Source organism: Ranitomeya variabilis, chromosome 2, assembly GCF_051348905.1.
Source record: "Ranitomeya variabilis isolate aRanVar5 chromosome 2, aRanVar5.hap1, whole genome shotgun sequence".
Taxonomy (NCBI): Eukaryota; Metazoa; Chordata; class Amphibia; order Anura; family Dendrobatidae; genus Ranitomeya; species Ranitomeya variabilis.
Window position 1 is genome coordinate 454,858,954 of NC_135233.1, and position 20,135 is coordinate 454,879,088.

Consider the following 20,135-nt stretch of genomic DNA (forward strand, 5'->3'; position numbering starts at 1 on the left):
TTGATGAATGAAGTCAGTTTGTTTTTCTTTTTCCATCTTCCTGATCCTATTGTTCAGGTGATGAAGCTATGTGGGTTATTTTTTTTTTATTGCGGGTGATCTAGGTCTCATTGATACCATTTTGCGGATAAATCACTTTTTCGTCACTTTTTTTACTGCACTTATTTGAGTGGTAGCAAAAACAGGAAAAAAACAGCAACAGCAATTTATGATTTTTTTTTTCTTTGCCATCGTTCACAGTGCATGTAAACTGTAATCTGCAGGATACGATCATGGCCATACACAGAAGTAAAACAAATGTCGCCTTCTCCCTGAAAAATAAAATAAATAAAAATATAAAATAAACAAAAATAAAAAAGATAAAGAAAAAAAGATAAATAAAAAAATAAATAAGAAAATAAAATAAAGAAAAAAATAAAATGAACAAAAATAAAAAAAATAAAGAAAAAATAAAGAAAAAATAAAATAAAGAAAAAATAAATAAGAAAAATAAAATAAACAAAAAAAATAAAGAAAAAAGATAAAGAAAAAATAAATAAGAAAAATAAAATAAAGAAAAAAAATAAAGAAAAAAGATAAATAAAAAATAAAATAAAGAAAAAATAAATAAGAAAAATAAAATAAAGAAAAAAATAAAAAAAAAGTTTGTATTGTGGTAAGTAAAAATAAAACCTTAAAAAAACGACCTGATTGATAATGTGCCTGCTGCACCCTGCACTATACCCTTGGTGCATTATCTCTCCCTGACTGTGGAAGTGATGGATGTGGGCGATCTCACGACTGCAGCCCACGATTTCACCCCCACACTGACTGACATCAATCACTTGCCCTCAACAAACATGGCGGCCTCCGCATCTTCCCTTACTTGTGACACCGCCTTTTCCGTCGCTTCGGATGACGCAGACCCTTGGCGACTCTGCAGCTAAGAGGCGACACACGTAAAGCAGGAAAATGGCGGAAATCTTAGACGGTGAGTCCGTGTGCTGTGTGTGAGCGGGGCACGGAGGGAGCGCGGTGCTGGACGCGGCCCCGGGTGTGTGCTGGAGGCCGCAGCTCCGGAGGGAATGCCGGTTGTTTTGTGGACTGTACCATTACGCATCCTCATAGGGGGCATCTATAATATCTAGTGCAGCAGAGGATAGGAGCTCTTATACTGCCACCCTCCGATAAGGACTGGTAGAGTCTGATTGTTGCTATGGAGATTGCGCCTCTGTCCCATGCGCCGCACTAGGTGTTTCAGCAGCGAATGATGGCGGGATTGTCCGTCACCCGCAGGTTTGGGTGCTGGGTATTTTCTGGACTTCCGTATGTATTTTTGGTGGAGTGCGTACAAATAAAATCATGACGAAATGTCCAACACTGATATAAGTCATGGATGAAACTCGAATATACGAATCTATGGGTCCATGAAATTCACTGGTGAAAAATCCATATTTCAGAGTTTTATCTTGTGTGAGTGTCCCTCCCAGTAATATAGGCTGGGTGTCAGGTCTGTGAGTGTCCCTCCCAGTAATACAGGCTGGGTGTCAGGTCTGTGAGTGTTCCTCCCAGTAATACAGGCTAGGTGTCAGGTCTGTGAGTGTTCCTCCCAGTAATACAGGCTAGGTGTCAGGTCTGTGAGTGTTCCTCCCAGTAATACAGGCTAGGTGTCAGGTCTGTGAGTGTTCCTCCCAGTAATACAGGCTAGGTGTCAGGTCTGTGAGTGTTCCTCCCAGTAATACAGGCTGGGTGTCAGGTCTGTGTGTATCCCCCAGTAATACAGGCTGGGTGTCAGGTCTGTGTGTATCTCCCAGTAATACAGGCTGGGTGTCAGGTCTGTGTGTATCTCCCAGTAATACAGGCTGGGTGTCAGGTCTGTGTGTCCCTCCCAGTAATACAGGCTGGGTGTCAGGTCTGTGTGTCCCTCCCAGTAATACAGGCTGGGTGTCAGGTCTGTGTGTCCCTTCCAGTAACATAGGCTGGGTGTCAGGTCTGTGTCTCTCTCCCGGTAATATAGGCTGGGTGTCAGGTCTGTGTGTCTCTCCTGGTAATATAGGCTAGGTGTCAGGTCTGTGTCTCTCTCCCGGTAATATAGGCTGGGTGTCAGGTCTGTGGGTTGCTCCCAGTGTCTACTATGGTCTGCAGGGCGGACAGCGCTGCAGCCAATTCAGTGAACTAGGCGGCTCTGCCTGAGTAGTTGGTTTGAGTAGATGGCATGAGCTGCTGAGAGTCGTTGAGCTCATTGGTTATGTGCGACAGCATCCATTAACAGACACAGAACAGCATCAGGGAGTTAGCTCTGGGACCCAGTGAGGGTGAGGTAATCTTATTATTATTTTTTTATTATTATTTATTTTTTTAGAATAAACCAGCCAGGGAAAATATATTTGTTTTCTAAAACTGGGAAACTTCTTTTCTATTGGGCAAGGAACGTTTTACAAAGGATTATACAGGCATTTCTTTTGTGGATTTTCAAAGTGAGTACACCAGTTCTTTATAAAAATGGATGCAGTTGGTATTGTGAATTCTGGTGTCCGTCGGCTGCATCCACGGGAGAAAGAGGTTCTCCAGTTCCTTTTGTAGATTTTGCGCACGATCTTCTATGTATGTGTTTGATTACATAATGAGCAGAATCAGTTGCCAATGTGTAATATGTGTGATGTGTGCGTGTATTGTGCAGCCTTATCTCACCGCAATGCTCATGTCTGTGATTTCAGGTGGCAGAGATGATGGTGAACTTGCTGCAGGCCAGGTAACCTGACTCTATGAAGAACACAGTATAGTAATAAGATGGATATTATATACATGATTAGTTTCTCTGCTATTCAGGGACCTTCTTTCTGCTCCTGGACTGATCTTTCATTCTCAAAATTCCTAAATCACAGGGATCTAAGGGATATGTATTTCCCTTATGGAGAGTGGTATGCCAGTGTGAGGAGACTTAAATGCCTTGCTTGCTCCACTGGGAAATTTAAATATGCTGATTGTCTCTTGAGAGGAAGAGGCCTTGAACTCTATAGCGCCACCTGTTGGAAGTAGCGATCCTACAAGTCAATATCGACCCTTTAACGAGTCATACAATATGACTTAGGATAAAAGCCAAATCAGAATCTCAATTTGCAGACACAGTGTGTCGGGGTGTTGCCCTTCATCAGTGCAAAGTATGAGACCTGATTTTACATATTTAATTTCCCAGAGGCAGGGCCGTTTCTTCAACAGGGCGGGCAGGGCGGCCACACGGGGCGCCGTGGGGCCGGGGGGCGCAGGAGAGGCCTCGGGCCCCGGTGGTCCCCTGCCCGCTGCTGCTGCTGTTTAAGGGCTGTCAGGGGCGCGGATGCCGCGCTCAGTGCTGAGCGCGGGCGCGCCCTGCCCGAACTCAGCTGCAAATCTGACAGCTGAGCGGTCAGATCATCGCCTCGCGTCGCCGCGCCCCCCCCCCCGCACCGCACATAATGGTTGCGGCCACCTCGGCGCCGCCACTCACCTCCGCTCCGCGCTGGTATGTGGAAACATTTAGCTCCTGCTGATTTCTACTTGGCACCAGGCGACAATGCAAAGGTGTCAGTGACAGCGACATGCCCCAGTTATCTGCCTCTTCTCTCAAAAGTGACTGCCCCGATATACTATGCCATTCACATGCCCCCCAATATACTGTACCATTCACTTGCCCCCAATATACCGTGCCGTTCACCTGCCCCCAATATACCGTGCCGTTCACCTGCCCCAATATACTGTGCCATTCACATGCCCCCAATATACCGTGCCGTTCACCTGCCCTAATATACTGTGCCATTCACATGCCCCCAATATACTGTGCCATTCACATACCCCCAATATACTGTGACGTTCACCTGCCCCCAATATACCGTGCCGTTCACCTGCCCCAATATACTGTGCCATTCACATGCCCCCAATATACCGTGCCGTTCACCTGCCCTAATATACTGTGCCATTCACATGCCCTAATATACTGTGCCATTCACCTGCCCCAATATACCGTGCCATTCACCTGCCCCAATATACCGTGCCGTTCACCTGCCCCCAATATACCGTGCCGTTCACCTGCCCCAATATACTGTGCCATTCACATGCCCCCAATATACCGTGCCGTTCACCTGCCCAAATATACTGTGCCATTCACATGCCCCCAATATACTGTGCCATTCACATACCCCCAATATACTGTGACGTTCACCTGCCCCCAATATACTGTGCCGTTCACCTGCCCCAATATACTGTGCCATTCACATGCCCCCAATATACCGTGCCGTTCACCTGCCCTAATATACTGTGCCATTCACGTGCCCCAATATACTGTGCCATTCACCTGCCCCCAGTATACCGTGCCATTCACCTGCCCCAATATACCGTGCCATTCACCTGCCCCCCAATACACTGTGCCATTCACCTGCCCTAATATACCATGCCGTTCACCTGCCCCCAATATACGGTGCCATTCACATACCCCCAATATACCGTGCTGTTCACCTGCCCCCAATAATAATTATAATTTATTAAAAAAAGGGAAGATACAAGCCTGCTCTCTATTTATTACTCAAGCCCACAAAAATAATGTTTATTATTTTCGGTGCCGGGGGGGGGGGGGGGGGGGAGAAATTTCCTACTCTCGCCCTGTGTCATTTTTGGGCTAGAAACTGCCCTGCCCAGAGGAACATGCAAGCTGTTTTAAGTCTCCTCATACTGGCTTGCCAGACCTGGCATATCACTCTCCATAAGGATAAAACTTACCCCTTAGATCCCAGTCTTAGCCTCTCACCCTGCCAAATCAGATCTCATACTTTGCACCGATGAGGGGTAACACCCCGAAACAGTGTCTACAAACTAAGATTCTGATCTGGCTTTTATCCAAAGTCATATTGCAAGGCTCGTTAAAGGGTTGATTATGACTGTTAGGATTGCTGCTTCCAATAGCTGGCGCCAGAGTTCAAGTCCTTTTCCTCTCTGAAGAGACAATTTTAAATATTTATAAATTTTTTAACATTTTAAAATATTGTCTTATTTTTAAATCATAGGTAAAGTCTGTACACAAAGAATACAGACTTCCCATTACTGAGATAGGAGATGATGTAGAGGGGAGGAGGAGGGACACTCTGCCCCTTCTCCATAGAACTTTATGGGCACCAGCTGTCATCTGTCTCAGTATTTGGAAACTGTCTTCAGTGAATATATTTTCCCTGTAATTTGAGAATGATCAGTCCAGGAGGAGAAGGAAGCAGATTCCCTCTGATAACATTTATTACAAAGTTCCTTATTTTCACGTGTACTATTAATTTATGAAATAAAAAGTTATCATCGTTTTAATTTTTAAAGTAGTAAACTGTGGGATGTGCTGGAAACACGATTCTGATGTATGGGAACCACAGCTGATTTGCAGGAGCCGCTGCCAGTTACTGAGCCCAGGCCTCGATGGGTCCGAGCCCTATTAATCAGGAGAGGAGGACCTGCACATTATTAGGGGGCTGTAATCTCACGGCTGATTGGTGCATATTAGATTTCTCCTAAAGAGCAGAACTACAAAGCGTCCGATTATAAAGAGATTGGAGAGTGATGGTGACCGTATTTTGATATATATTTGCTCATTGTTCCTCACTTCTACTTTTACATTGATGGCCTATCCTTAAAATACATCATCAGTGTCTGATTGGTCGGGGTCCGGCACCCCCATGGATCTGCTGGTCTAGGTGGCGACGTCTGACGGCGTGAAGTACTCGCTTGCGGAGCTGCTCCGTCTTCTGATAGTGGCCACTGCGGGGTACTACACATCTGCCTCCTATTTATTTGAATAGCAGGTGGATGTGTAGTACCCTTCTTCGGCCACTATCAGAAGACGGAGCAGTTCCACAAGTGAGTATATTCGGCTGCCGATACCTAGAACAGCTGACATTTGGGGTGTCGGACCCTGACCAGTCAGACATTGATGATGTATCCTACAGATAGTTCCTCAGTGTAAAAGTAGCGGACAACCTCTTTAATCTGGGGTTTTGTTTCTATTGTGTAATTTTAGGCTCACGATGATGATGACATGGCAGCCACAAACTCCAGACTGGCGCAGGTGAGGGTTCTAGTGCCAAGTATCCTTTTCTCATATGTTTCTTTCAGGCCACATAACGTTTTGGGATTTGACAAGCTGCTCCTTGTGTCAGGGAGTTATTAGTTTCCTGCATTCTGCCTCTGGGTTATCCCCTAAATCGTCCATTCTCCTCTGGCTCCCGGGAACCAGGCTCTGATGAGGCGTGCACGCTCCACCTCCGCTCCGTCCAGTCTCGATGGTTCTGCCGGAATAGTGTAGCACTGCACTCGGCCTGCTCCGGCAGTGCCATAGACAATGACTAGAGCGGAAGTCGGGTGTGCGCACCTATGGCCCATTCATGATGGCGTATGGCTCCAGTGCCCCATTGGCGGGGTCGTTGGGGGTCGGACCGCGATCAGTAAGTCACCCCAATCACACGGATAGGGGGGATATCATACAGTTTTGTAATAACCATGTAAACTTGCAGACACGAGGCCCCAGACCAAGTAATGCCGCGCGCTTCATATAACTTTGCGGTCCAGGCTCTCGTTCTCCCAATAGTTGGCGGTCTCACGTCTGAGGATATGCTCTAAATGTCTTATATGAGGAATAACCGTTCCATTTGTGACCTTGTAAAGAAAAAAAAATTGTGCCTAAACACTAATGGGCAGGTAGTTGCTGCCTGCTGTGCCCGGCGCTGTCCGTCACTGCCTCTGATGACATCACGTTGACAGAGCGGCGCCTTCTTTTCTGCTCTGCTCTGCTCTGTTGACAGAGCAGGACTTTGATGTTATTCTGATTGACAGCTGAATTCCTTCTGCCTGCCTGAGACGATTGTCAATCAGAATGACGTTGACAAAGCACTGTGGAAAAGAAGCTGCCGCTCTGTTGATGCGACGTCAGCAGAGGCAGCTGAATCGCCTGCAGGAGCGGCACCGGGCACAGCAGGTAGGTAGCATCTGCGAGTATTCCATGCTGATAATTGCCACTAATCTCTGTCCTTGGTGCCATCTTGTTCTGATTCTTAGATGGCTGGCATGCCGATGCCAACTCCTCCACCACCTCCCCCGTCCATGGGCATGGGATTTCCACTCGGCCTAAACCCTCGACTGACCCCTGACCAAGAAAATGGCAAACCGCCACAAACGGGAGCCATTCCTCAGCCAAACGATGGGCTTCCTAAGGTGAAAAGCAACTTATTTTCTCTTAACTTCCATTATTGCACAGTTTTTTCATTTAACACACAATGAGGATTTTTTTGTTTTCCTAAATCAAAATCTCACTTGAACTCCCATGTTAATGTTTTAGGCGACTCTTCTGGAACCGGAGGCCACTCGCTCGCTCCTCCTCTCTAGAGGTAATGTCCGGTGTACGCGCGTCCGGGGGTGTAAGACATGCGTCCTGTGTACAATGTCATGAGTCTTTATCTGTTTATCTGCAGGAAACCTTGTTACGCATATCCCACCGCTCATGCCTTCCCTTAACCGCATCCGCGCTCTCAATCAGTCTGGGGACGACTCTAAAGACGTAAGACTTCCATCTTTGTTCCACCGTTATGATTGTACAGTGAATTAAAGGGGTATTCTCCTCTCCAAGATCCTATCCCAATAGGTAGTAGGTGTACTAATAATAATATTAGCAAATACCTTCAATTAGAAATGTAGTATAGTTCTTCTGATTCACTAGGTCACTTACCCCATGTCCACGGCAATGCAGTAGCTTAGGTATCCATGGTAACGACCACTCATATAGTGACAGTTAGTTGTTAGTGGTCGTAACCATGGATATCTCAGCCCTGCACATGGGGTAAGTGACCTAGCTAATCAGAAGAACTATACTACATTTCTAATTGGAGGTATTTGCTAATATTAGTGTTATCACACCTACTACATACTGGGATAGGATCTTTAAGATGGGAATACCCCATTTAAGGCTTGGTGGACACAGCGTTTGTGCATTTAGCCTGGATTATACGCCAGGAGCTGTTTGTTAGCCGTTACCAGCCAGACGCTCTTTGGCATCAAAGCATGGGCGGGGTACCATTTATTTAAGCGAATAAATGCAAAAAAAGAAAGTACACCCATGTGGTGTCTATGCAAGCTGTGGCCGATTTTTGGGCTTATACCTCCCGAGCGTATGGGCCGACAGTGGCCTCGAGCAGTCCGGACCTGGCCTCCATTTCCTCCGCTCGTCCAGTCTTTTCTCTGTGGGTTACATAGCTAATTCCACAGGTAAATACTTTTCCTTCTTCAATTTTAGATGGAGGATTCATTATCGGGTCCAAAGATTCCACAAGTTCTGGAGAAAATTCTTCAGCTCAAAGAAATCAGACAAGAAGAGATGATGATTCCGGTGGCCACAGGTAACGGGACTGTGTAAGAGGTCGGGGTTGTCTCCTTTCCCGATTATCAGTCCATCTAAACCAGCCAGCAGACCCCCAATGACCGAACAAAATGCTTGTTCATCAGATGCGATTGCTCTCGGCAGCACGTCGTCCAATTTAAATGTTTTTTTTTTTGTTTTTTTTGTTTTTCCCATTTCAGAAGAGGAAGATTACGACGATTCCCACTTTTACTATGACATCGAAGAGGAAACTACAGGACCAACCAAGGAGGTATGACAATAACTGCTATCTTCAGCATGAATAAATAAAGGATTATTCCCATCTTCAAGATCCTGTCCCAATATGTAGCAGGTGTAATAGAAAATGCATCCAATTAAAAATGTAGTATAGTTCTTCTGATTCGCTGCATTGCTTACCCCATGTGCAGGGCATTGCAGTAGCTTAGATATGCATGGTTACAACCACTAGCAACTAACTGTCACTAATATATATATATATATATATATATTAGGATCTTGTAGATGGGAATACTCGTTTTAAATGTGCAGCTCCATTTAAGTTAAAGGATGACTCATCTAGGACGGATTGGTTATTTTCAGCAGAAATTAAGCTGGTTGTACTGTGAAGTCATGCTGTCGAGAGGATAGGCGATACCTTACTGATCGGCGGCTCCGACCGATCGGCAATATGGGGAACTTTTATCTGTTAAAAAATGGTACGGCAGATCGGATGCCCGACGCACACGCCATTTATTCTCTATGAGGCTGCCAGAAAAAGCCAAGCGCAGCGCTGGGTGGCCCCATAGGGAATGACTGTCGCCGGTCGGGCATGTGCGCCACTGCTGCTCCTGACAATCATTGATGGTCCCAGAGGTCGGACCACCAGACGATTGGCGATGAGATGTTTTCACCGGACAACCCCCTTAAATAAACATCCCCATAAGGTTACATATAATCTTTTCTCTCTGCAGAAGAAAAGCCGCAGGCGAAAGAACCGTAAGAAACGGACGCGTAGGAGAGTGACCGCGGCCCACTCTGCCGTCACCGATGACATAAATGAGGCAGCAGAGGCCTTAGCAGGGAAAGTGGAGATTGAATATGTAACGGAGGAGCCCGACATCTATGACCCCAACTTCATTTTCTTCAAAAGGATCTTTCAGGCTTTTAAGGTGATACATGATGGCTATAAAATGGACGTAGTGTCGTCTCTGGGAACCAAAGTCACACAATTTGTCCCTTAATCTAATATCTAGTTGACAGATGATGTTAAGAAAGAAAAGGAAAAAGAGCCAGAAAAAGTTGAAAAAATCGAACCGGCGGCCCCCAGGAAGCGATTTGAGGAGGAGATGATGGACAGTGACAGCGACAGTGATGCTGAGGTTGGCAGATAACATAATTGATACAGTAAGGAATAAGTTGTTAGTTGCTGAGGATCCGTCGGTTTTGAGATCCCCCATCGATCCAGAGAATGTGCCTCTGAGGACCTCCTGTCAATTAGCTAGAGACTGGCGGGGCACCACGGATCACACATTCATCACAGGAGGTGATGAATGTGTTTGTTTTTTTTTTTTTTTTTTATTCTAAATTAAAAAAAATGTTCATGTCATTTGCAGGATAAAAAATTGGACGCACCAAAACTTTCCAAGAAAAAATTAAGACGGATGAATAGATTCACGGTGGCGGAATTGAAACAGGTACGAAACGGCAGTGCGAAGCTTAGTTTTGGTCAGAAATACCATAGTGTGCAGGTTAATCCGTACCTAGCGAATCTATACCTTGCGGATTTATTTATTTTTATGTCTCTCTCAGTTGGTCTCGCGTCCAGATGTGGTGGAGATGCATGATGTCACCGCTCAAGACCCCAAACTGCTGGTGCACCTGAAAGGGACCAGGAATTCTGTTCCTGTTCCTCGTCACTGGTGCTTCAAGCGAAAGTACCTGCAAGGCAAGAGAGGAATCGAGAAACCACCATTCCAGCTCCCTGAATTTATCAAGAGAACGGGCATCCAGGAAATGAGAGAGGCGCTGCAAGAAAAGGTGAGCTGTTCCTTTTTTGTTTTCTTTGCAAATACTGTAAGCTTTTGTTCTCATACCTCATCTTCTTTGGTCTTTAAGGAGATTAAATGATCACATAATTGTAAACCTTGCCCTGATTTTGTTTACCAACTGCAAAATTAGGCAACTCTGTAAATGGACTCCATAAAAACAAAATCCTACACTTTGGCTTTTGTAGAACTTGTGTAACTCCTGTACATAGCTGGCTGTCCTGCTGCTTCTGGCATAAATCTGACCGCATTATGCTCCTGGTCATCTTGGTCTCTCTGGTGGAGCTTTTGCTTTTTCTTTTGCTTTCAGCGTTGCATGCTAAGAGTATTTTCCCCAATATTATAGGATCGCTTTGTCAGGCTTTTAATAACGTTTGCATATAACATTTAATATTGTTAAGGAACTGACCTTGGAGCAATCCTAATGATACGGAAAGTATCTGATCCTCTTTTTATGACTGTTGTATTACCGCAGGAAGAGCAAAAGACTATGAAATCCAAGATGAGGGAGAAGGTTCGTCCCAAAATGGGAAAAATTGACATAGACTACCAGAAGCTCCACGATGCGTTCTTCAAATGGCAAAACAAACCCAAGCTGACCATCCATGGGGACCTGTACTATGAGGTGAGGAGCGCACGGGGTGACGCTTGGAGCGTTGGCGTTTTGATCAGGCCACGACTGATAGATGCGTCGGCCACAGCCTCTTCTGTTTTGGCCCGGTGCGACATCATGTTCTAGTGTCACCCCTTGAGCATGTATGGGGGAAAATAGAGACATGTTGACCTATTCTTAAATGAAGTCTTGGCCGATATGCCTAAAATCTTCCGAATTGTGGCACATTGTGAGTCTCATGGATTTGGATACACAAGGGGTGTACCGTTCTTAAGCCCTACTACAAAAAAAAAAAAAAAAAAAAAAATGCGTTCATGCCCAAATACCATGGGTGGCATACGGACCTGCTGCATAGGATGTGGACATGTCTCGCCTCATTTTTGGCTGGGTGCTGGGTACAGGACACGTGGTAGCACCTATTCTCTGAGATCAGGGGGGAAGGCTGGCAATCGGGAGGTGGGTGGGAGGGAAGGCTGTCAGTCGGGAGGGGGGGGAAGGCTGTCAGTCGGGAGGGGGGGGAAGGCTGTCAGTCGGGAGGGGGGGGAAGGCTGTCAGTCGGGAGGGGGGGGAAGGCTGTCAGTCGGGAGGGGGGGGAAGGCTGTCAGTCGGGAGGGGGGGGAAGGCTGTCAGTCGGGAGGGGGGGGAAGGCTGTCAGTCGGGAGGGGGGGGAAGGCTGTCAGTCGGGAGGGGGGGGAAGGCTGTCAGTCGGGAGGGGGGGGGAAGGCTGTCAGTCGGGAGGGGGGGGGAAGGCTGTCAGTCGGGAGGGGGGGGAAGGCTGTCAGTCGGGAGGGGGGGGAAGGCTGTCAGTCGGGAGGGGGGGGAAGGCTGTCAGTCGGGAGGGGGGGGAAGGCTGTCAGTCGGGAGGGGGGGGAAGGCTGTCAGTCGGGAGGGGGGGGAAGGCTGTCAGTCGGGAGGGGGGGGAAGGCTGTCAGTCGGGAGGGGGGGGAAGGCTGTCAGTCGGGAGGGGGGGGAAGGCTGTCAGTCGGGAGGGGGGGAAGGCTGTCAGTCGGGAGGGGGGAAAGCTGTCAGTCGGGAGGGGGGAAAGCTGTCAGTCGGGGGGAGGCTAGCAATTGGGAGGGGGAAGGCTGTCAGTCGGGGGGAGGCTGGCAATTGGGGAAAGGGGGGCTGACAATAGTAATAGAACTTACAGATTGTAAGAAATGCAGGAGGATACAATGTAGAAATTTCAGACACATGAGCCAGTCACGCAGAAGGATCTGACGTTATGGGACTCTTCTTTATCATGATGGGACGTCCTCATTAAAGGGGTATTCCCATCTCTAATATCCTATCCCAATATGTAGTAAATGTTATAATATTAGCAAATTTTCCAATTCGAAATAGAGTATAGTTCTGATTCGCTTTCTTTCCTCATGTGCAGGCATTACAGTAGCTTAAGTGTCCATGGTTACGACCACGAACAGCTAATTGTAACTGAGTGGTCGTAAACGTCGATACCTAAGCTACTGCAATGCCCTGGACATGGGGTAAGCGACATGGCGAATCAGAAGAATTAAACTAAATTTTTAATTAGTGGTATTTACTAATAATTTATTATTATTCCTACTACATATTGGGATAGCATCTTGGAGATGGGAATACCCCTTTAAGTACTTGAATATTGCCTGTAATAAGTGTATGGTCGGGAGTTGCTGTCCGGGTCGTATACCATTCACACAACTCATTCAGTGACTCTTCTCGTGTTTCAGGGAAAAGAATTTGAGACTCGTTTAAAGGAGAAGAAACCGGGTGACCTTTCTGATGAGCTGAAGATAACGTTGGGAATGCCGGTAGGGCCGGTAAGTGAATGGCTCAAGGTACAACCAAAAAAAATTGCAGAATAACCTTAAACCGATTATTGGTATTAGAATAGCAGTGTGACTCTTGGAGGAACATCGTTAATTACATGAATACCAACAAATCTTAACACTCGATTATCAGCAGTAGACGAGATGCCCCACATGTATGTCAGGGTCATTACATGGGCACAGAGGCCGCGGCGGCTCATCCACCAGTGATGTGATGGGGGGGGGGCGCGCGCGCGCATCTGTCAATATCTGCTTTATCAAGAAATTCTGCACCGGAAGGTTTACATTTGTTCTTTTTCCATGACAGAACTCCCATAAGGTGCCGCCACCTTGGCTTATCGCTATGCAGAGATACGGACCTCCTCCTTCATACCCCAATCTGAAAATCCCGGGCCTGAATTCTCCTATTCCAGAGGTACGTAGTATGACAGTCTGATTGTACCCCATTTTCTTTTCCCATGTTTCTTGACTCTATCTATTTTTATATATATATATTTTTTTTTTTCCCCAGAGCTGCTCATTTGGCTATCACGCTGGTGGATGGGGAAAGCCTCCTGTCGATGAAATGGGCAAACCCCTGTACGGCGATGTATTCGGGACGAACTCCTCAGACTTCCAGGTAATAAGTCAGACGTAGATATATTCATTGTGTGCCCAGCGGCGGTGACAATCCACAAATAATAAATGTCCGACAATCGCTGTCTGATAGAGTAAGAATGAAGAAGAAGACATAGACAGGACCCCATGGGGAGAGTTAGAACTATCTGATGACGAGTCCTCCTCCGAGGAAGAGGAGGAAGAAAGCGACGAGGACAAACCAGACGAGACTGGATTCATCACACCCGCTGATAGGTAAGTGATCGGCTCCCATATGGTTACATGCATGAGCAATAATCAATCCGTAAGATAGCTTGGTGCACACTATATAGCTTTCTCCATTCTGTCTGACCATGAAAACTTGAACCACACTTGGGTGCCATCCAAGTGTGCTTTTTTTTTTTTTTTTTCCCCACGGACCCATAGAATTGCATTGCCGATTTGGATCGGACACTCGGACATGTGCACATCCCCCATAGAATAACATGTTAACGAGTGCTAGCCACGGAAACCACAATTGGCACTTGTCTGAGAAAGTCTGCCTTGTGCGCGAGCCCTTAGAATTGTCGGCACTCGACCACAGCTCCACTGATTTTCTTTGAGTCCGGAGCTCTTGGCGTTCTCGGATACTTCCATATTGATTTGAATGGAGTGGCAGTCGAGCATTCACGCTGCTAATGAGGACAGAAGTGGCACTTGGTGGGGGGGGGTCCCAGCAGTCAGACCCTCACCGATCTAAAGGTTGTCACTGTTCCAACTGGAACGCACCTTCCAAGTCTTCCATTCCACCCACGACATTGCAAAGAGTAACATCCACCGTGTAAACGAACATACTGTGGAGTAGAAATTCTCGGATCCGCCGTGTCCGTCAATTTACACGATGTGAGATCTTAAAATCCAATGACTGTAGCTGCTCCTGTGTCACACTGTGGATCCTCCCCTCCAAATCCGCGCTCTGTGTCCAAATACTAAGTGCACCTTCTCATCGTTTCCCAACCTTGCAGGATCCCTTCCTGTCTTAATGTGGTTTCTTGTAATATTGCAGTGGACTCATCACTCCTGGAGGATTTTCTTCAGTCCCAGCCGGTATGGAGACCCCAGAACTTATCGAGTTGCGAAAAAAAAAGAATGAGGAAGCCATGGATGGGTAGGAAGACATTTCTATTTTTTTTTTGTTGTTTTTAATTGTATTTTTTATTTTGACTTTTAGCCTAATGCTGTCCGCATCTACAGTGTATATTAACTTACAATAATGCCCAGTTTTCTCTGCCTGTTTAGCGATGACACTAATGTATGATTTTATGTCCCGACAGTACGGAGACCCCGTTACTCTTCACTGTGCTGCCAGAGAAGAGGATGGCTACGGTTGGTGGAGCGATCATGGGATCCACGCACATCTACGATATCACATCAGTGAGTAGCTCTTATATGTGGTAGTGCTTGTGGTGAACGCTTTATTAGCGGGGTCCAACCACTGCGGGCGGCCTTTATCTCAGTATATACCAGGCTGCAGAGTGATGTCTGGGTCGGTAACGTTTCTTTCTCCTCCTGATCAATTGTCCAGGCTGATTTACGATCACATAAAAGTTGGCCAAAAGTTTTACTAAACTTCGTCCTTGCGTTTTCCCTCCCCGGAGCGTCACTGATCTGTCTGCTCTTTCCACAGGCCATGTCTCGGAGAGGTGCCCCAACAGAGCCACAGGGAGTGGAGGTGGCCCTGGCCCCGGAGGAACTGGAATTAGACCCTTCAGCCATGACGCAGAAGTACGAGGAAAGAGTACGGGAAGCGCAAGAACAAGTGCAGAAGGAGGACTTTAGTGACATGGTGGCCGAACACGCGGCCAAACAGAAGGTATGACTATCTTTATGAATTCTCTTACCATCTGAGTTGGTCAGGTGCATCCAGGTCTGGAGAACACCACATGCTAAGCTTGTCATGGTATAGGGGTCTTCTGTTTTGTGCCATAATAAGTGTCATCCCATGCTGCTTATTGGCTTCTGTCTGGCTAATATACATCGGTAAACCTTAAATAAGGGCACGGAGTAACATGGTAACTAATAAATACAAAATAAAAATATATATACATATAATATATACACTGCTCAAAAAAATAAATGGAACACTTAAACAACAGAATATAACTCCAAGTACAGTGGGGCAAAAAAGTATTTAGTCAGTCAGCAATAGTGCAAGTTCCACCACTTAAAAAGATGAGAGGCGTCTGTAATTTACATCATAGTTAGACCTCAACTATGGGAGACAGACTGAGAAAAAAAAATCCAGAAAATCACATTGTCTGTTTTTTTATCATTTTATTTGCATATTATGGTGGAAAATAAGTATTTGGTCAGAAACAAACAATCAAGATTTCTGGCTCTCACAGACCTGTAACTTCTTCTTTAAGAGTCTCCTCTTTCCTCCACTCATTACCTGTAGTAATGGCACCTGTTTAAACTTGTTATCAGTATAAAAAGACACCTGTGCACACCCTCAAACAGTCTGACTCCAAACTCCACTATGGTGAAGACCAAAGAGCTGTCAAAGGACACCAGAAACAAAATTGTAGCCTTGCACCAGGCTGGGAAGACTGAATCTGCAATAGCCAACCAGCTTGGAGTGAAGAAATCAACAGTGGGAGCAATAATTAGAAAATGGAAGACATTCAAGACCACTGATAATCTCCCTCGATCTGGGGCTCCACGCAAAATCCCACCCCGTGGGGTCAGAATGATCACAAGAACGGTGAGCAAAAATCCCAGAACCACGCGGGGGGACCTAGTGAATGAACTGCAGAGAGCTGGGACCAATGTAACAAGGCCTACCATAAGTAACACACTACGCCACCATGGACTCAGATCCTGCAGTGCCAGACGTGTCCCACTGCTTAAGCCAGTACATGTCCGGGCCCGTCTGAAGTTTGCTAGAGAGCATTTGGATGATCCAGATGAGTTTTGGGAGAATGTCCTATGGTCTGATGAAACCAAACTGGAACTGTTTGGTAGAAACACAACTTGTTGTGTTTGGAGGAAAAAGAATACTGAGTTGCATCCATCAAACACCATACCTACTGTAAAGCATGGTGGTGGAAACATCATGCTTTGGGGCTGTTTCTCTGCAAAGGGGCCAGGACGACTGATCCGGGTACATGAAAGAATGAATGGGGCCATGTATCATGAGATTTTGAGTGCAAACCTTCCATCAGCAAGGGCATTGAAGATGAAACGTGGCTGGGTCTTTCAACATGACAATGATCCAAAGCACACCGCCAGGGCAACGAAGGAGTGGCTTCGTAAGAAGCATTTCAAGGTCCTGGAGTGGCCTAGCCAGTCTCCAGATCTCAACCCTATAGAAAACCTTTGGAGGGAGTTGAAAGTCCGTGTTGCCAAGCGAAAAGCCAAAAACATCACTGCTCTAGAGGAGATCTGCATGGAGGAATGGGCCAACATACCAACAACAGTGTGTGGCAACCTTGTGAAGACTTACATAAAACGTTTGACCTCTGTCATTGCCAACAAAGGATATATTACAAAGTATTGAGATGAAATTTTGTTTCTGACCAAATACTTATTTTCCACCATAATATGCAAATAAAATGATAAAAAAACAGACAATGTGATTTTCTGGATTTTTTTTTTTCTCAGTTTGTCTCCCATAGTTGAGGTCTACCTATGATGTAAATTACAGACGCCTCTCATCTTTTTAAGTGCTGGAACTTGCACTATTGCTGAATGACTAAATACTTTTTTGCCCCACTGTAAATCGAGCTTCTGTGAAATCAAACTGTCCACTTAGGAAGCAACACTGTTTGACAATCAATTTCACATGCTGTTGTGCAAATGGAATAGACAACAGATAGAAATTATTGGCAATTATCAAGACACACTCAATAAAGGAGTGGTTCTGCAGGTGGGGACCACAGACCACATCTCAGTACCAATGCTTTCTGGTTGATGTTTTGGTCACTTTTGAATGTTCTGCTTTCACACTCGTGGTAGCATGAGACGGACTCTACAACTCACACAAGTGGCTCAGGTAGTGCAGCTCATCCAGGATGGCACATCAATGCGAGCTGTGGCAAGAAGGTTTGCTGTGTCTGTCAGCGTAGTGTCCAGGGGCTGGAGGCGCTTCCAGGAGACGTGGAGGGGGCCGTAGGAGGGCAACAATCGAGCAGCAGGGCCGCTACCTCCGCCTTTGCGCAAGGAGGAACAGGAGGAGCACTGCCAGAGCCCTGCAAAATGACCTCCAGCAGGCCACAAATGTGCATGTGTCTGCACAAGCTGTTAGAAACAGACTCCATGAGGATGGTTGGAGTGCCCGATGTCCACAGATGGGGACTGTGCTAACAGCCCGACACCGTGCAGGACGCTTGGCATTTGCCACAGAACACCAGGATTGGCAAATTCGCCACTGGCGCCCTGTGCTCTTCACAGATGAAAGCAGGCTCACACTGAGCACACGAGACTGAGTCTGGAGACGCTGTGGGGAGCGATCTGCTGCCTGCAACATCCTTCAGCATGACCAGTTTAGCAGTGCGTCAGTAATGGGGTGGGGTGGCATTCCTTTGGAGGGTCACACAACCCTCCATGTGCTCGCCAGAGGTAGCCTGACTGCCATTAGGTACCGAGATGAGATCCTCAGACACCTTGTGAGACCATATGCTGGTGCTTTTGGCCCTGGGTTCCTCCTAATGCAGGACAATGCCAGACCTTATGTGGCTGGAGTGTGTCAGCAGTTCCTGCAAGATGAAGGCATTGAAGCTATGGACTGGCCTGCCCGTTCCCCAGACCTGAATCCGATTGAACACATCATGTCTCGCTCCATCCACCAATGTCACGTTGCACCACAGACTGTCCCGGAGTTGGCGGATGTTTAAGTCGAGGTCTGGGAGGAGATCCCTCAGGAGACCATCCGCCGCCTCATCAGGAGCATGCCCAGGCATTGTAGGGAGGTCATACAGGCACGTGGAGGCCACACACAATACTGAGCATTATTTCCTTGTCTTCAGGCATTTCCACTGAAGTTGGATCAGCCTGTAACTTCATTTTCCACTTTGATTTTGAGCATCATTCCAACTCCAGACCTCCGTGGGATATTAGTTGTGATTTACGTTGATCATGTTTAGGTTTTATTGTTCAACACATTCCACTATGTAATGAATAAAGATTTACAACTGGAATATTTCAGTAATATCTAGGATGTGGGATTTTAGTGTTCCCTTTATTTTTTTGAGCAGTATGTATATATGCATATATGTGTGTGTATATATGTATATATGTGTATATATATATATATATATATATATTATACACACACACTTCCTTTTAGGCCACCATGAGCCCATTAATAAGATTGTTGAACAAGTATTGATCTGGTAGGTTATAAACCGCTCATGAAACAAATCGACTATTGGGATCTTTCATGCATAAGGTCCTGTGGTTTAAAATATATATAAATATATGCATAAGGTCCTGTGGTTTAAAATATATATATATATATATATATATATATATATATATATATATATATATATATAATTTTAAACCACAGGACCTTATGCATGAAAGATCCCAATAGTCGATTTGTTTCATGAGCGGTTTATAACCTACCAGATCAATACTTGTTCAACAATCTTATTAATGGGCTCTTGGTGGCCTAAAAGGTAGTGTGTGTGTATAAAATATATATATATATATATACACATACACACAATTCCCCCCCCCCCCGTGCAGGAAGGTGTGTGAACAAAGCCTTAGATGTTTCCTGTGTAGTCACCGACCCCCTTCATTTGCCCCCTGCTCAGACGTCATTCCATCTACTTCACTATAGTTAGTTTTTTTTATATATGGTAATAATTCAATGTTGATTCCCTTTTTTTTTATTTTTTTTATTTTGTTCGTACAGCAAAAGAAGAGGAAGGGGCAGCCACAAGATTCCCGCTCAGGGAAAAAGTACAAGGAATTCAAGTTCTGATTGCGCTTCATGTCGGTGTTGTGTTTTTTTTTGTTTTTTTTTCTTTTCGTTTCATCCATTGTCAATCACATTCTTGTATTTGTAATAAAACTCGTTAAATATAAAGTGTTCGACATTTTCAGTTATTTCTGTAGTGTAAAAAGTAGCATTCAAAGTGTCTGTCCGCCTTACATGCATGCAGTTGGGGCTAAAAATTAATTTTTCCAATTGGGTTTCATAATTTTTTTTCACAGTTTGCCTCAGTGTTGCACAGTCTATCGCCGGCTGCAGAATGAGTTTCCTGGGAATCTGTCAGTGAGATCGTTCTGATGGGGGAGTTTCTTTTTCTGAGCTCCTCTCAGCTGATTTATGACCACAGATCACATCAAAGTTGAATGTGCAGGAAAATAAAGGCAGGAAAATATTTTATGAAACCAAAATGTGCATACAATAGCCTCAAATGCATGTATTTAAATAGAAAAAAAAATCCCCAAAATGGACAACCCCTTTAACGTTAGCAGATCGGGAAGTATAGTGAAACATACTGATCTAATAGGCTGCAGGCCAGATAGTTGCTATAGAAAATTGCTGCCTTAAAGGGACAGATCCTGTTCAGAAATCTCAAGATGTCCTATGACATGAGTAATGCCTGGCTGTATGAGGTCACCCCACAGCACATACAAAAATAATTTTTTTGTGAGTCCAACTGACAGAGGGAAACTGCATGGTAGGGAAGTCATATGCTCACATCCCCTACACAGGGAAAAGT

At 45.6% G+C, this 20,135-nt stretch overlaps 1 protein-coding gene across 3 annotated transcripts; it reads left to right on the forward strand.

Moving 5' to 3' along the window:
• Positions 1-871: 871 nt before the first annotated feature.
• On the forward strand, positions 872-19,497 carry SF3B2 (splicing factor 3b subunit 2). Of its 3 annotated transcripts, none has more exons than XM_077287345.1 (21): positions 872-970; positions 2,697-2,731; positions 6,005-6,052; positions 7,039-7,194; positions 7,319-7,367; positions 7,452-7,537; positions 8,270-8,372; positions 8,554-8,624; positions 9,325-9,522; positions 9,607-9,732; positions 9,967-10,047; positions 10,163-10,390; positions 10,874-11,023; positions 12,721-12,810; positions 13,127-13,234; positions 13,331-13,438; positions 13,529-13,671; positions 14,462-14,563; positions 14,730-14,829; positions 15,083-15,268; positions 19,319-19,497. In XM_077287345.1, exons 1-21 carry the CDS (start codon positions 952-954, stop codon positions 19,385-19,387), a joined length of 2,256 nt encoding a protein of 751 aa, XP_077143460.1. In that variant the 5' UTR covers positions 872-951; the 3' UTR covers positions 19,388-19,497. The 3 variants fall into 3 exon arrangements, with proteins under 3 accessions (XP_077143460.1, XP_077143463.1, XP_077143461.1); XM_077287348.1 differs by lacking the exon at positions 872-970 and adding an exon at positions 1,238-1,275; XM_077287346.1 differs by lacking the exon at positions 872-970 and adding an exon at positions 1,247-1,305.
• The last annotated feature ends 638 nt before the right edge of the window (positions 19,498-20,135 follow it).

Excerpts from the sequence above, each read along its gene's own strand:
- SF3B2 (XM_077287345.1), top strand. Across the intron at positions 13,235-13,330 it reads TGAATTCTCCTATTCCAGAG|AGCTGCTCATTTGGCTATCA; the intron begins GTACGTAGTATG and ends TTTTTTCCCCAG. Across the intron at positions 14,830-15,082 it reads ACATCTACGATATCACATCA|GCCATGTCTCGGAGAGGTGC; the intron begins GTGAGTAGCTCT and ends CTCTTTCCACAG.